The following is a 14,723-nucleotide window of genomic DNA, read 5'->3' as shown; positions in this document are numbered from 1 at the left end:
GCTGAAGTGAGATGAACAGACTGAAAACTTAATCTTATTAGATAAAACAGATGTTGACAAGTCTTCCTTTGCAGGACCTAATTTGAAAAAAAGGTAATAAATTACTATATTTAATCATAATACTCATATTGGAACATGAGATAAGCATGGATGTGCTTGACTTTCACTGTTATGATGCAACCATTGAACATTTACACACACACAAAGTGGCATGTTGTGCACACAGAAGCAAACGAGGACATAAACAGAGACAGACCCGTCGGAGCCAAACAAATAACTTCTAATTGAGTTTTCCTTAATGATAACACAAGCTGGGCCTGTTTCCGTGTACCTTCCTCTGTAAAACAGACACCAAGTCAGACACATGGACACACAGACACACACAGGCATGGTGGTAAACTCAGAGAGGATCATGGGAAGGGTATTTTTAGCATGCTGCGATTGGTGTCTCCAGGGAGACAAGACTGATGGAGGGATGGGAGCATCAGCTGCTCAATTAACGCTTTCTGTCTGAGGGTTGTGAATGTGCATGTGCTGCTCCATACACAAGGGAGACCACATGTGACTTTCCAGAAGTCTGTGGCAGGAGGGCACGGGTGTGTGTGTGTGTGTGTGTGTGGGTTAAATAACATCCTACCATTGTCTGTGGCCGTCTCTTCGTATTCGTTGGTGGAGGGCAGTGCAGGTACCAGCGGTTCCATGTTCATGATGAGGTTTTTGTGGCTCAGAGAGTTAAAACTTCGACTCTGACCAAACTGGGCTCTGAAAACACAAACATCAATTACAATGACTGCTTTTTGCGTTACGTTGAGATGTGTATTGTCTTGCATAATCAAAATGTCTGCTCCAGATGTTGCTTTATTTTCACAGCCTTTCTTTGCACGTCTTTTGCTCTATAAATGGATAATAATTAGATTTTTACTTGTAAATAAGTTTCCTACAATACTCAAAAATCAATTCCAAGGACTTGTCAAGGACTCTCAAGGGCCAGTTATGTCAAATTCAAGGACCAAACAAGGCATAGTTTGAGACATAGATCAAAGTTTATTACTGTTAACTTGCAGAGTGCCATCAAGCAGCATGGCTTGTCAAAACTGTTTTCAAAAACCTTTGAAGCCTTGTTTTTTATCCTGAAAATTTGCTAACTTTTAAGGATGTCAAGGACCCGTGGGAACCCTGTGTAATATCACTCAGTAGTAGGGTACTACTGCAAATAAGCAGACCGGCAATAATTTAATTTCTAAGCGTGTGAGAGAGTGCAGGTGAATCATCACTTGTCCTTACCTGCGCACTTCTGGTGGCTCTCTCTGAATCTTAGAGCTGGCCTCTATCACCTCCTTGGCTACTCTTCCACTAACAGAGAGAAACACACATTCATTGCAAGAAAGACAAAGACAAACGGTTGCAACTGCTGTGAAAAATACTGTAATTAAAATGTTGTTCTTGTTGCTTTTTTAAAGCTTCATTACAAATGGCTTTAAGAAAAAAAAAGAACAGTAGTAAAATGTTTTTTAAAGCATATAGACTAAGGCAAAGGTCACAGAAAGCAGCAAACAAATAGTATTGACAGGTCATTACTGTGCACAGAAAAAAATCTATAAGAGGTTCAATCACCTCTTGTTTTAATTGACACACGTACAGACCTACTTGAACTCCTCAGACCTCAGTCAGGCTCATATTGTATTTAAGAGGACCTAACATGCTTTCCCCTAGTTTCTGTTACATAATAATACAGTGATTGCTGCCACCACATTAATAGGTTATCTTGGTTTATCATGTGCTTAAGATCGGTTCCCTAAAAGCCTCACTTTCATTATGCCATACTTGCTGTCACCGGACCCAGTCCTGGAAAAAAAATGTTAGCATGCTAATGCTAGTGCGCTACGGCTAGTCCACTTACTCTGGCAGCCAGAATCAGACATCTATGACTCACTGTCTCTGACAATCCAAACAAAAGAGCACATTTTCTTGTAGTGGCCTTTATAAAATGAGCAAGATGGAAAGTTAACGTTACTGTATTCTGTTATGATCAAGGAATTAATAATGAGGAGTTAGTACCCTACCTGGCTAACTGTTAGCTCACCTTTGCAAGCTAATGTGAGCACATTTCCATGACAGCAAAATAATAGCAATTAATCTTAAAAGCAAATATATATTTTAATGTCTGTAGCAGCAGACTAGTGTAAACTAAAGTAAAACTTTCAGGCTGGGTCTCATCTTGTACTTTGCACCTCTTTGTACAGCTGTTTGGTATATATTTTGCAGGGCTCTGGCAGCAGTGCTCTCTTTGGTGACATCACAAACGTTGATTGGTTGAGGCAGGGCTATGAAATGATGTTCTCAGGACAACAACCACTTGGCAAAATCAGGATGTGCTTGTGACGTATTTCTTCATGTCTGCTCCAGGCACTCTGCTTCAAGTGTTTACATTACATAGGCGACACTGCTACATGTAGCTACATGCTAACATCAGGGAAACATAATCTTGATGCTGATGTAAATTTCTCTATGATTTCAGATCATATTCCTGCTGGAACATGTCCGGTTGTGTTTGGAAGCATTTATTGTTTTCTTTTCACAGTAGAAATCGCCAGTATCCTCTGTTACAGTCATTGGCTGTAATTACAGTGCAGAGATGCAGAGATACAGTGGACCCAAAAACGCAGACCAATCAGAGCAGACTGGGCTGTTTTGGGAGGGGGGCTTAAAGAGACAGGAGCTAAAACATGAGTATTTTTGACAGAGGGTGAATACAGGTGTCAGCGCAAAGACAGTATGAGGACAATTAGGTGTTTTCTGACCATTTAAGTATGTTAACATGTTCTAGTAGAAATCCAAAATACAAGTATGAACCTGAAAATGAGGGTAATAGGTCCTCCTTGAGGACTCAAATTAAGATAGGATGCCAATGAAAAGCTGCTGAAATCAGCATGATGTTTGTCTTTGTGTCTGCATCAAGCTGGAGACAAGAGAGTCTGACTGAAAGGACTACATCAGAAAATAAATTTCATCTGTCTTGTGCAGTTGTTGCTCACAATCAATGGTGTTTCTGTGCTGCTGAGCTGGCAGCTTCCTGCCAGCAGGGTCAGTAGCTCCATTAGTCTGATTGTTGGGTGACTGGAGTTTCTGGACTCTGACTGCCCTGTTTCAAGCCAGCAGGCTCCACCATCCCACCCATTAGTCTATTGTTGCTCAGATTGATGGTTGGGTTGTAAATTAGAGGGTGAGATGAAACAGCTGGGGTGGTAGACATCCACTTGATAGTACAAGATGAGAGTCACATCAATACTGTGTGCTGGCAAACACACATGCTATGCTGGAAAAAGCTTTACGAGGAGCCGTAATCGGCCTGGTTCAATACGGATCTGATCTGTTCTGCTTTGAGAAAGCTGCCTCTATTTGTGGACCACAAATGTCTTTCCTCTTTGCATTTGCACAAGTGACCAATTCGCTTATTTCAAAGCAAACTCCACCATATGCTATTACTCATCACTGAGCCCTTGAGCTAAACTGCTTTAGCTAGCTGATGAAATGGAGCGGACTGAAGTGTAAGCCCGATAAAGAGCTTTGTCTGAGAGGAGAATTGGAGCTAACATGGCTTCAATACCAGACTTATATAGAGATTTTGTCATATTAGGGTCAGAAAATCACAGAAACTAGCGCCAAGCTGGATGTAGGTGCTGATGTACAAGAAGGAGAGGCATGTTGATGGGCTGAAGATAAATCAGCATGTGTGGTATTCGAATGTCTCAGGTCAGAGGATGGTCACTGTAGTTGGATTTCCTCATACTCGCAATGTATCTACAGTAAAAGGTTAAGTATAATTGCAAAGTAGAATGATGGAGCAGTTGAGTGATGACCTGATGATGAACCGTAGATGAATTTGCATGTTTAAAATCTCTCAAGTGGTTGAATCTGATTCTGTATCCTTATATCTCCCACTTAATTCACATATAACCTTCTCTCCTGTGGCTCCCCGTTTTTTCTTTTCCAACTCTCGTCGCACATATAGATCTCGCTCACTTTCCTTGAGCACACATTACACATCTTTTGCAGTCAAAATTCTGTCTGTCACTGCATTACCTGTAAAAATGTTCCTCCTTTTCTGAAAACTGACTTGAATACCGTCTTACCTGTATTTGAACCTGCTGCCTTTGAAGAAGATGTTACTGCTGGAAACTGTCTTTATCTGACTTGACTTTGCACACCTGTCAGAGAGGGAGGAGGAAACAAAAAGAGATGCAGACAAAGAACTTCATTATGACAAAGCACCTCATGCACAAACAACTCATTCTTGTAAACAACAGTTTCATGGGTTTTTGTTTATGATTGTGACGTTAACCCTGTGTACAGACTAGCCTCTCAGTAACAGAAAAGGAAGGTGTTTCAAGGGTTATTATTTTTAAAACAAGACGTAGGTCAAACCTTTTTGTTTGGTTCATTTATCATGCAGCAGAGATGGTGCCGCTGGCGTACAGACACACACACCTCTGCTCTGCGTAGTGTGTGTGGGACACACAAAGCTCTGCTTGGCTGCCATTTACAAACTCAATTCACTCCGATTTGATTAAGCTGCTCTGATGCTTGTCCAACATCCGAGATGACATCCACTCCCTCTCTGTCCGCCTCTCAGAGACACATGAGCTGCTGTCATTAAGAATATCCAGACAATAGACAATATCCAGGGCTATACAGGCGAGGGCTGTTATAAAAACGCTTTTATAACTTTATGACTGTGCTTTCTTTTTAGAAATGATTTTACACGTTGTGTAATTTAAAGGGACCCCAAATCAAAAATACATATTTTCCCTCTTACCTGGAGTGCTATTTATCAATCTAGATTGTTTTGGTGTGCACTCTAAAAGGTGTATTTGAGTAGTAGTTGAAGTAATGTAATATTTTGTATGAATCTCATCCAGTTTTGTGCTTCAGGGGTGGCAGAGTACTTTTGTGGATTATATCAACTTGAAATTACAGACTGCTCTTTTAACTTGCTATTCTCAGTTCAGGTTAAGTGCATCAGTTAGGTTTTGCTTAGGTTTCATGTCTGACTTTGCATCTGACGTCATGACATACACGTCTTTTCCACATTTTCAGACTTGGGGTCGAGCCGCCATTTTCTCTTGACTGCCCTTGACTCAATAAAGACACTGAGTATTTAATATAAGACATTTTTTTGTGATTAAAAAATGAGTTACAGTCGATGAAATGACCCACCTTGATCGTTAACAGTACAAGCCTACTGTTTAAGGTTAAATAAACACACTGAGCCATACCAGCTACCACAAAACAAAAGTCATGCTAACGTTAGCAAGTTTTTAATTAGCCTAATGTTAATATTTTAGATGTATTTGGCTGGATTTGTGAAAGATGTGTAAGAGCTTCATGTTTTCAAAGTTGTCAGCCTAGTGATACTTGATACTGCTGCAATTTAAAAATGCTGTTAAGCCTTAATGCCACTTCACTTAACAGTAATTTCGCTAACACGATTAGCCAATGAAGATCTGTTGAGGCCATTGTCGAGTGTTGAAGATATCAGCCGTAGAGATGTCTGCCTTCTCTCCACTATAAAGGAACTAGATGGCACTCGGCTTGTGGTGCTCAAAGTGCCAAAAAATATGTTTGAAAGACTCAACAGCAACGTCTCTTTCCGGAAATCATGCCCTGGTTACTCAAGATAATCCACAGACCTTGTTGTGAGCAGTTTCACATAGGAACTATTTTCTTTCCAAGGAACTACACCTGTCAACTTTATCACTGCACACTGCTCATAAACAAGAGGCTTGTGCAAGATGTTAAAATTGATGGTGTCCTCTGTGGCAGAGCTGTATTGTTAGCTAGCTCAGTGGTGCTGGGTGAGCTAGCAGTAGGTGTGGGTTGGTGTGTGGAATTAAAATAGTTCCTTTTTGACACTGCTCAGAACAAGGTCTGTGGATTATCTTGACTAACTGGGTCATGATTTCTGGAAGCACTCTGCTTTGAGCACCACAAGCCGAGTGCCATCTAGTTCCATTATATTTGGGTGAAGGCAGACATCTCCACGGCTGATATCTCCAACACTCGGCAACTCACACCAAAACAGTGTAGATTGCTAAATAGCACTACAGGTAAAAGGAAAAATATGTATTTGTGATTTTAGCGTGTCCCTTTAAAAAAGATGACACAAGATTTGTGGGAAAACTGGCTCACCATAACAGCATTCAATGAAAAATCCTATATTTCAAAACTAAAGTATAGGGGGCGCTCACTAGCCGACCTGGTAGAGCAGGCATCCCATGCACAAAGGCTGTGTCCCTACTGCAGTGGCAGTGTGTTTAATTCTAATCAATGGCACTTTGCTGCATGTCATCCCCTCTCTCTATCCCCTTTTCAGCTATAGCTGTCCTATCAAATAAAGGCAAAAAGCCCCCAAAATATATTTAAAAATAACTAAAACATAGTAAATGAATAAAAAATACATCTGTTAGTCTTTGTGGGAATTGTTTTGTCCACAGACAGGATTTCCTGCAGTCTTACAGTCCCTGAAAATGAGATGTGTTTGTTGACCAAACAATCTCACCATAAGGTCCACACTGCTCTCGAGCTTTTATTTGTAACACACAGTCTTGCAGCAGATGGACTTGGCCTGCTGTCCTTATGGAATTTCAGATGTTCAGATTTTACACTTCAGAGACTTCTCGTCCTTGGTGGTTGGGCTGCAACTGCAGATGATTATCATTTTCGATCAATCTGCAGATTATTTTTCCAAATAATGGATTAATTAGTTAAATTGAAAGGTGTCCGTCACAGCTTCCGAGAGGTCAAGGTGATGCCATCAAATGTCATGTTTTGTTCAAATAACAATCAAACAAAAACAGTCAAAATCATTGGCAATGGGCCCAGTTTAGGAAGTCATGTGGCCACAGAGACGTCTCCCTTCGGGCCTAGTCCCTTCTAATCATCTCTTTAAATGTTCAAAGACATGTTTGAAGATGGCTGCTTTGTCTCTTTTGATTAACTATCCGCAAAGTGTGCCTTATCTAAGACACATTTTTTCTGATATCTCCAGGTCAGACAGATTTGTCTGTTCAAACATACCTTGTTTTCCTACAGAACCTGATACCAAACCAACTGCCATGTGTCTTTTCTTTAGTCCACTGTATAGATGCATCATCTAAATTATTTAGAAACATCTCAGTGCTGACATGTTCACCTCTAGACAGGATTAGGCAGCCTGGGAACAAGATCTGGGACCTATATCTATCTATCTATCCATCCATCCATCCATCCATCCATCCATCCATCCATCCATCCAGTTGGCTTAAAGATTGAGGCTGAAAGTTCATTCGTGTCCTTGGACACAGGCATTAGTTGACATAAGGTTGTCAGAGGAGAGGGAAGGAGGAGGAGGGACAGTTTAAGTCTTATGAAACTATCGGAATATTTTATGTAACTACGTACTCAAGGAGTGTGATCACAGGTCTGACAGCCTCCTCTGCTGTTATATGACTATCAAGTGCAGTAAACTGCTGGCTGAAATTCCCTCTGAACCCTGACTGAGGCAACGAGCTCATTTATTTTGTTTGCTCGCAACCTTGTCGCAACCATGACCCCAGACAAAGTTTGGTCTCCATTCTCTCACTTTCGCCTTTACCCGGAGCCTGTTTCCATTTCTGACACGCTGGCAGTGTCAAAAGTCTGTGTGAATTCAGAGCGACGGCCTCGGAGCGATCAGCTGCTCCCTCAGTGAAGGGCAGCAGCATATTGTAGCAGAGCCACAGAGAGGCAGGAGAATCATTATGAAAGAGTCATAATCTGCTAAATATCAAAGTGAAACTTAAATGAAAGTAAATTTTAGCCACCTGTGAGCACCGAACAGAAAAGGGGACAAAGGAAAATGACAGAGGTATAATTTAAAATGGATTACATTTAAATATATTCAAAAGCTGCAGCATCAGTTACCAAAAAGATCAGTGCCATCTCAGTTGAGTATTTATAATATATTATAATTCTATGTTAAGTATCTTGGTTTTTTAATCGACAAATATGTCCCACAATGTCCCAAAAAGGGACATTTTGCAATGGAATAATGCCTTACAGTATCAGGTGTGTCTGAGTTCAAGAGCAGCTCAATATATATATATCCTGGCTTTGTGTGTATGTGTGTGTGTAGACGCACTTGTAAAAGGCCTGGTTCTCCACTCCACACTTCCATAAGTGTTTACACGCAGCAGGGGTCGAGGTGTGAAATGTCAACACCAGTTTCTTCTGCACAGAAATAAACACACAGACAGACAGAGACAGAGAGAGAGAGACAGCGAGGATGAGAAATAAGATTACCAAAAGATGTGTGAATCAGGACAAGAGAAGTGCTGAACATGGTGAGAGGGAGCTGTGCAAAATGCTGACCCACAGACCCGAAGCCAAAAGCTTAGCAAGATGTAAGACTGATATAGTGATTTGGCCACGGTGTTCAGCAGTAAAAGGGCTTGTAGTTTGCAGAACATGGTTTTTTATGGACTAGGAGGAGGGATATATTCCTGTAAATGTCTACTTTTCAGTCCTGTGTGTCTGGTAATATGAGATACCAGATCGATGTCGCCCAACAACAGGGGTGGAGGGTGATGGAGGGAGAGAGGAAACACTGAGATCAATGACATGGGAGTGCTCTGATCCAGTTTGTTCATTTTCCTAAAGCCGCTTAGTCAGCCATATTGCTCAACCCCCTCAGTGTCACACATCAGTTATATCAGGTATGTAGCTGTGATTTACACACATGTGCTGCAGCGGCCATGTGTGTGTGTGTGTGTGTGTGTGTGTGTGTGTATGTGTGTAGGTGTGTAGGTTTGTTAGAGTACCAGGACTGCATGTCATTAACAAATTGTCTATGGTCCCACTTTGGCTGATGTGCTTTTAAAGCCTGACATAACATTTTATGATGCTAATTGAATTGCTCCTCAACTACTTGTACCGTTGTATTACAGAGTACCAACTGCATTAAAGGTCCAGTGTGTTGGATTTAGGGGAACATACTGTCAGAAATAGAATATAATAAACGTAACAAGTATCTTCTCTTTATCATATAGGTTAATAACCTGCAAATAAGAATCGCTGTTGTATCGTTACCGTAAATTCTAGTAGTAATACTCTAGGTATGGAAAGCACAGCGATTCTCTAAGGGTGGTTTCACACCTGCCCTGTTTGGTTCAGTTCAATTGAACTCAAGTATGTTTTTCCCCCCTAAGTGCGGTTCGTTTGGGCAGGTGTGAACACAGCAGTCACACTCGGGTGCCGCACCAAAACAACCGGACCGAGACCTTCTTGAAGAGGTGGTCTCGGTCTGGTTACATACAAACTCTGGTGTGGTGAGAACGTGTTCCGACCTCTATCCGAACCAACTGCAGTCACATGACACATTGTTTGGGTTAAACATGAGCATGTTACAGTCCTGGAGGATTATTAATGTGCACCTCCTCCTGTACTGCCTTAATATGCACATTCGGCACATCCAATGCATCAAAACATTGTTTTCTAGTTGGAGCCGCACCTCGTTTTCAAACTGTATGGTTTGACTAAAATGAACAATGACAGCAATATAGTCCACGATGACCAGCGCTAAAATCAACCTGCGTAGTTGTCCCTCCATTGTGACATTAGAAAGTGTCACATTTATCTTGCAAGTGTACTCTTCTTCAATGTTTTGTTTACTTCCTGGATTTTTCCCGCATGGAAATTCTGACCAATCAAGAGCAATTTTCTCACGCAAGGCATTTGATCTGGTCCGCTTGTAAATGCTGCCGTGACAACACGAACCAACTCTAGGGAATTGTAACAAAATTAGTCCCTGATTCGGACCAAAGCAAGACAACTCTAGGTCTGAAAGCACCCTAAGGCTTAGACTGGAGCTGTTTATATCTACATAGGAAGCAGGTCCGCATCCACAGAGTCCACCATGTTGCACCACCATGTTTATACGGTAGCCCAGAACAGACAAACCAAACACTGGCTCTAGGTAGGGCCATTAGCAATCTCGCATCAGTCACCATAGTTAGCAACCTCTCTATGCCGAGAAGCATCAGAAACAGACTGATCTTCACAGCGTGAAACTTAATTTTTTTTGAGTGTTTTTACCGGTTTAAATCACCGGGTCTGTTTGTTTTTAAGGGGTGTAGTCCCCTGCGGATAATTTGGCTCCCGGAAAAAATCTCCTGAACAATAAACACTGAAGAAATCTTTACCAGTAGAAGTTTCAGCTGGTCGCAATTTGCAATCCTCATCGCTAGATGCCACAAAATCCCCCTAAATCTTACACATTGGAGCTTTAACGAAAATAGCTATCCCCTGGTGTAATGATAAATAAACTATTAACTTTATTTTTCAAAACTGGGACACCAATAGGTAACTAAAGAAATGGGGGCTTAGAACAATGATACAGTAGATAAACTGTATGTCAGGCAAGCGTTACAGTTATAAAGCCGTGAAAAGTTGCCGTCAGCTCAAAGTGGGACGCTTAAGTTAATGTGTTTCAGGTTAAATAACAGAGGTGAGGGCAAAGAGTGAAACATGCAGTGACCTGTCACACGGTGGAAGACTACACATCAATACACAAATTCAAATCCTGATAAAATACACTGAAAAATGTAAAAGTATACAATATACACACTCCCACACACACCCACACACATAAAGACAGTCAAAATGAAGAAATCAACAGGTTTCTGAACACAGTGTCTGACATTAAATGGACAGAGATATAGATTATGCATCAGAATAGCATAGTCTATAGTTTACTGATGATGGAGCGATGAAGCTTGTTCTAATAATGTGGCTGTGGACAGAGATGCTAATTAAAATTTCAACCATACAGCAGATTATTTATTGACAAAGACTCAAAATAACTGTTTGCACATGAGCTAAAACTTAAACTTAAAACCAACTTAAAAAATAAAATAAAAATAAACTGAATGAACATGTTTGTACAAAAGTGATATAAATCAAAATGACAAACAAAAAGATGAAAAAGGTTCTTCCAATCACAAAGTGAGGTGAGGGCAGGACTGTATAAGGAGAGGCATCAAATTGAGGATCTAAGTACAGCAATGTTTTGTGACACTATGACTACTTGTATTTACTCACCAGTGATGACTATGTTTACACACAGAGAGAAGAGACAGAAACACAAAGATAAAACTGCATCTTCAGCCATTCATGAGTCGCCAAACAGACAGACATATCGACAAAGTTAAGCAGAGATGAGAGAGATGGTTTAAGCTTCTGTAATGAAGAGGATAGTTATGAGACTGATTGGCTGATTGATCGGCTGATTGGTAGATTAAAGAGCAACCTGGCTTTAATAACTACAGTAATGACCATTTTTAAGTATTCTTAACGCAGCACCGACTGAATCAATACGGGTTGAGGGTGGCGTCTTTTCAACCTGGACCTTATTTTCCCATGTTTTTGTGTCTAAGTGACTAACGGGTAAAGAAAAGGCATGACAAAGACACACACATCCCAGTGTCATATGCAGTGGGTGCTGGATCAAAGAAATATCTGGCAGAGAAGAAACACATGGAGCCACACACCAAATAGCTCAGACAGTAAGTCCAAGGAAGAGCTGCTGGCTCGAAACATGACAGAGCATTAAAATACTTCTAATGAAGGTGTGCAGATCTATTCATCTCTACTCTAGGTGACTGATGGGAACAGCAATTTTTAAAATTGGTCCAGTATTGAGCGAGAAGGCTGCAGCAAGGAGCTGCGAAACAGGCTGCAAGGTTACCACTCGACACATTAGTGCACCCTATATATCCACCAAAAGTGTTTATTTTTGCCGCTGACATACTCAGATTACCATTATAGGTTCCTGAGAACATAATAGAAAGGACCCTACAGAGATAGACCTTTTTATTCAAGAGTAAGATCCTTTCGCCAAACCCACAAGACTCACCAAATACACAGTAATTTCATCATCGCAACAAGCACTTCATTCAAAGACGACAGAAACATACAGTAATAAAACTATCACAAGCCGTCATGGTTTATCTTTCTGCTGTTCCAACTATCGCCAGCTTTGGTTTGGTTTGTGATGGTTCGACAAGCTGTCAGAGTAAGCACGGAGTCCACACTGTAACTAACTGCACTCCCTGAAGAAACATTATCATATTTTTGGAAAAATTAAAGAGTGATTCCAGAGAGAAGCAGACAGAGGGGTCTACAGTCTGTGTTTGAAGGATATAGCCAGGATGTCAAACTGACTCAGCAGCAACAACAGGTTAAAAAGACAAAGATAGTTAGAAGCTAAAGCCGAACTATAGGCTACAGATCACAGTGTAAAAGTGAACCACCACATCACTGCTGATCGCCACACAAGACAATGAATATAAAGGGAAACTTTGCTGATACTGAACCAGCTGTGTGGCATCACAATGTGTGCAGATGACCTGTGTTTGTGTTGTATATTCAGTAGGCTATATCTTCAGTAGCTAGCTAGCTAACCCTACACTTTTCAGGGTTTGATTCTGGTTTTGGAACAGGGAAGAAACATATATCTCCTTCCTTTTGAAAATGAAGGAAATCTGAAACAACTGCATTAGGGACAATGGAGCACAGCTGTGTTGTTGTCGGACCCTGGTCTGAGCCGGCCCAATGCAACGTTATGATTGGCCAGTCTGCGTCCAGGGGCAGGACTCAGCGAAGGGTCAATTTGGTTGTGAACATATGCTGTCTCCGTACACGCTAAAATTACTCTACTTAAATAGAGTCTGGTGGGTTTTGCCATTCTGGTTAAACAAAAAGGATCTTAATATTTAACAAAAATGTTAATCTCTGTAGGGATCCTTTCCTAATGTGTTTCAGACACGTTTAAAAAAAGTCTGAGCCCGTCAGCAAAAATAAACACTTTTCGTGGACGTAAATTGAGGGTGTGAACATGCCCCGAGTCGTAATATTGCAGCCTGTTTCACCACTTGTGGCTGCATCTGTCTCGCTCAATACTGGACCAGTTCCAAAAACTGTTATTCCCATTAGACACTTAGACAAACATGTTAGACAGCAACATTAGACACAATCAGCTGCAGTTCTTACAGAATGAAGGCGGTATGCACATTTATGAGGCACAGAATCTACCACAGCTCCAAACTGGACGACAAACATCGAGTGTACAGATGAAACGTGTCCCAAATGCAAGAAACCTGTACTAGTTATAAATTCAACATGTCTGAAGTCAGTATTTCCTGTTTATGTCACAGATGTCATGTAATTTATACTTGTTTACAGTGTTATACGTGTCCTAACATGGCTGTAATGAAGGAGTCTCATATTTGGGCCACAGTCGACACATGATGCGAGTGAGGAGGTTAGTCGTAACACACCCACCATCCTGTTACAGTGAATCCTGCCTGTTAAGGAGATCTGAAACAGTGACACACACATATACAGTGTGTGTGATGGTGGACAGGATTACATAGACAAACAGTACAGTTTCATCGCACATTTATCTGATGTAACCGTAACACTGATGAGGAAAGGGGGAAAGGAAAGACAGAAGGAAGGAGGAAAGAGAATAGAGGATGTAGAGTACACTCAGAGGTCAACTAACATGAAACTGAATCAGATGAACACAGACAGTAACTGTGCATCTACATCACAGTAATGGTCTTCATTTTTCCACAAGTACTGAACTGCACAAATGTTAAAGGTTGGGATCTAACGGGGCAACATGATGATGACGACTACGATATACAACTACACAGGTCATCATCTCGATGGAGGAAACTACACAGCATGTTTTATTCTTCATTTTTATCCTTTAGAGGAGAAAGAGCATGCAGGAGGACGCAGCGCTCACCTCTTTCTGAATCCCGATGACGTAAAAGGTTTTCCCTTCGAACTTCAGCTTGCTGACGTCAGCCCTGCAGAGAACCATGACGTTAGGATCAGGGTTAAAGGCTAAATGATAAAAATAAAGTCGACTCTTAACTGCTGAGAAAAATAAACTTACTCTTCGGAATAAGATTAAGGGTGGAGCAGTATGATTATTATTGTCTATTTGTCAGAGCTGTAACAGTGTCCTTAAGGTCTTGATATACAGTTCAGTCAACAGTGTGAATTACCATTTAAGTTTGTTTACATTTTTACCTATTAACAATGATGGGATGCAACTAAGCACATTTACTCAGGTACTCTACATATGTGCAGTTTTGAGGTGTTGTATTTGAATTTCAGATTTCAGTTTTCATCAAGTAGGGCTGCCCTTTAATAGCTGACCAAACATTAGTCGGCAAGATTTCATTGGTTGCTTAGTTGCAGCAACAAGCAAAACAAAAACAACGTGACTCTATCAGGAGCTGCACCTTGTCAAAATGAATTAAAACCTATATGACTGGATCATGTGGGAATTTAATTTGAAAGGACAGACACAGGAAGAGGCCACGCTCAGCAGACAGACAGGAGTCATGTTACAAACCAATCACAGCCGACAGATATCTTTTCCTTCTTCTGTAAATGTTCAGTCTGATAAATAGAGTGTGCCAGTAAACACAGAACTCTGTTAGCGCTTTTAGCACTTCCGGTTCTCTCGTCTAAAAGTCAATACGTTTTTTGAATGGGATTTTGGTAAAATGCCTCAAATAAGGTCTGTGGTTAACAAAAGCTTAAGCGAGTTTCAGGTTTTGTTCTACGACATAAAACACGTCAGTAAATACCCTACTTGTGAATTTTGAAGCTTTTACGTGTCGTAAAAA

General features: G+C 40.9%; 1 protein-coding gene across 3 annotated transcripts in view; it reads right to left on the bottom strand.

The window, feature by feature from the left end:
* The window catches only part of frmd3 (FERM domain containing 3), a 93,082-nt gene that overhangs the window by 23,507 nt on the left and 54,852 nt on the right, over positions 1-14,723 (bottom strand). For all 3 annotated transcript variants that reach the window (XM_050050525.1, XM_050050526.1, XM_050050527.1), the window contains 5 exons: positions 13,829-13,892; positions 8,159-8,247; positions 4,134-4,208; positions 1,285-1,353; positions 638-762 (listed from right to left, as the gene is read on the bottom strand). In XM_050050525.1, the coding sequence (XP_049906482.1) occupies positions 638-762; positions 1,285-1,353; positions 4,134-4,208; positions 8,159-8,247; positions 13,829-13,892 (422 nt within the window). The remainder of the gene's footprint in view (positions 1-637; positions 763-1,284; positions 1,354-4,133; positions 4,209-8,158; positions 8,248-13,828; positions 13,893-14,723) is intronic.

Source organism: Epinephelus moara, chromosome 8 (assembly GCF_006386435.1).
Source record: "Epinephelus moara isolate mb chromosome 8, YSFRI_EMoa_1.0, whole genome shotgun sequence".
Taxonomy (NCBI): domain Eukaryota; kingdom Metazoa; phylum Chordata; class Actinopteri; order Perciformes; family Serranidae; genus Epinephelus; species Epinephelus moara.
This window is presented reverse-complemented; position numbering and strand designations above follow the sequence as displayed.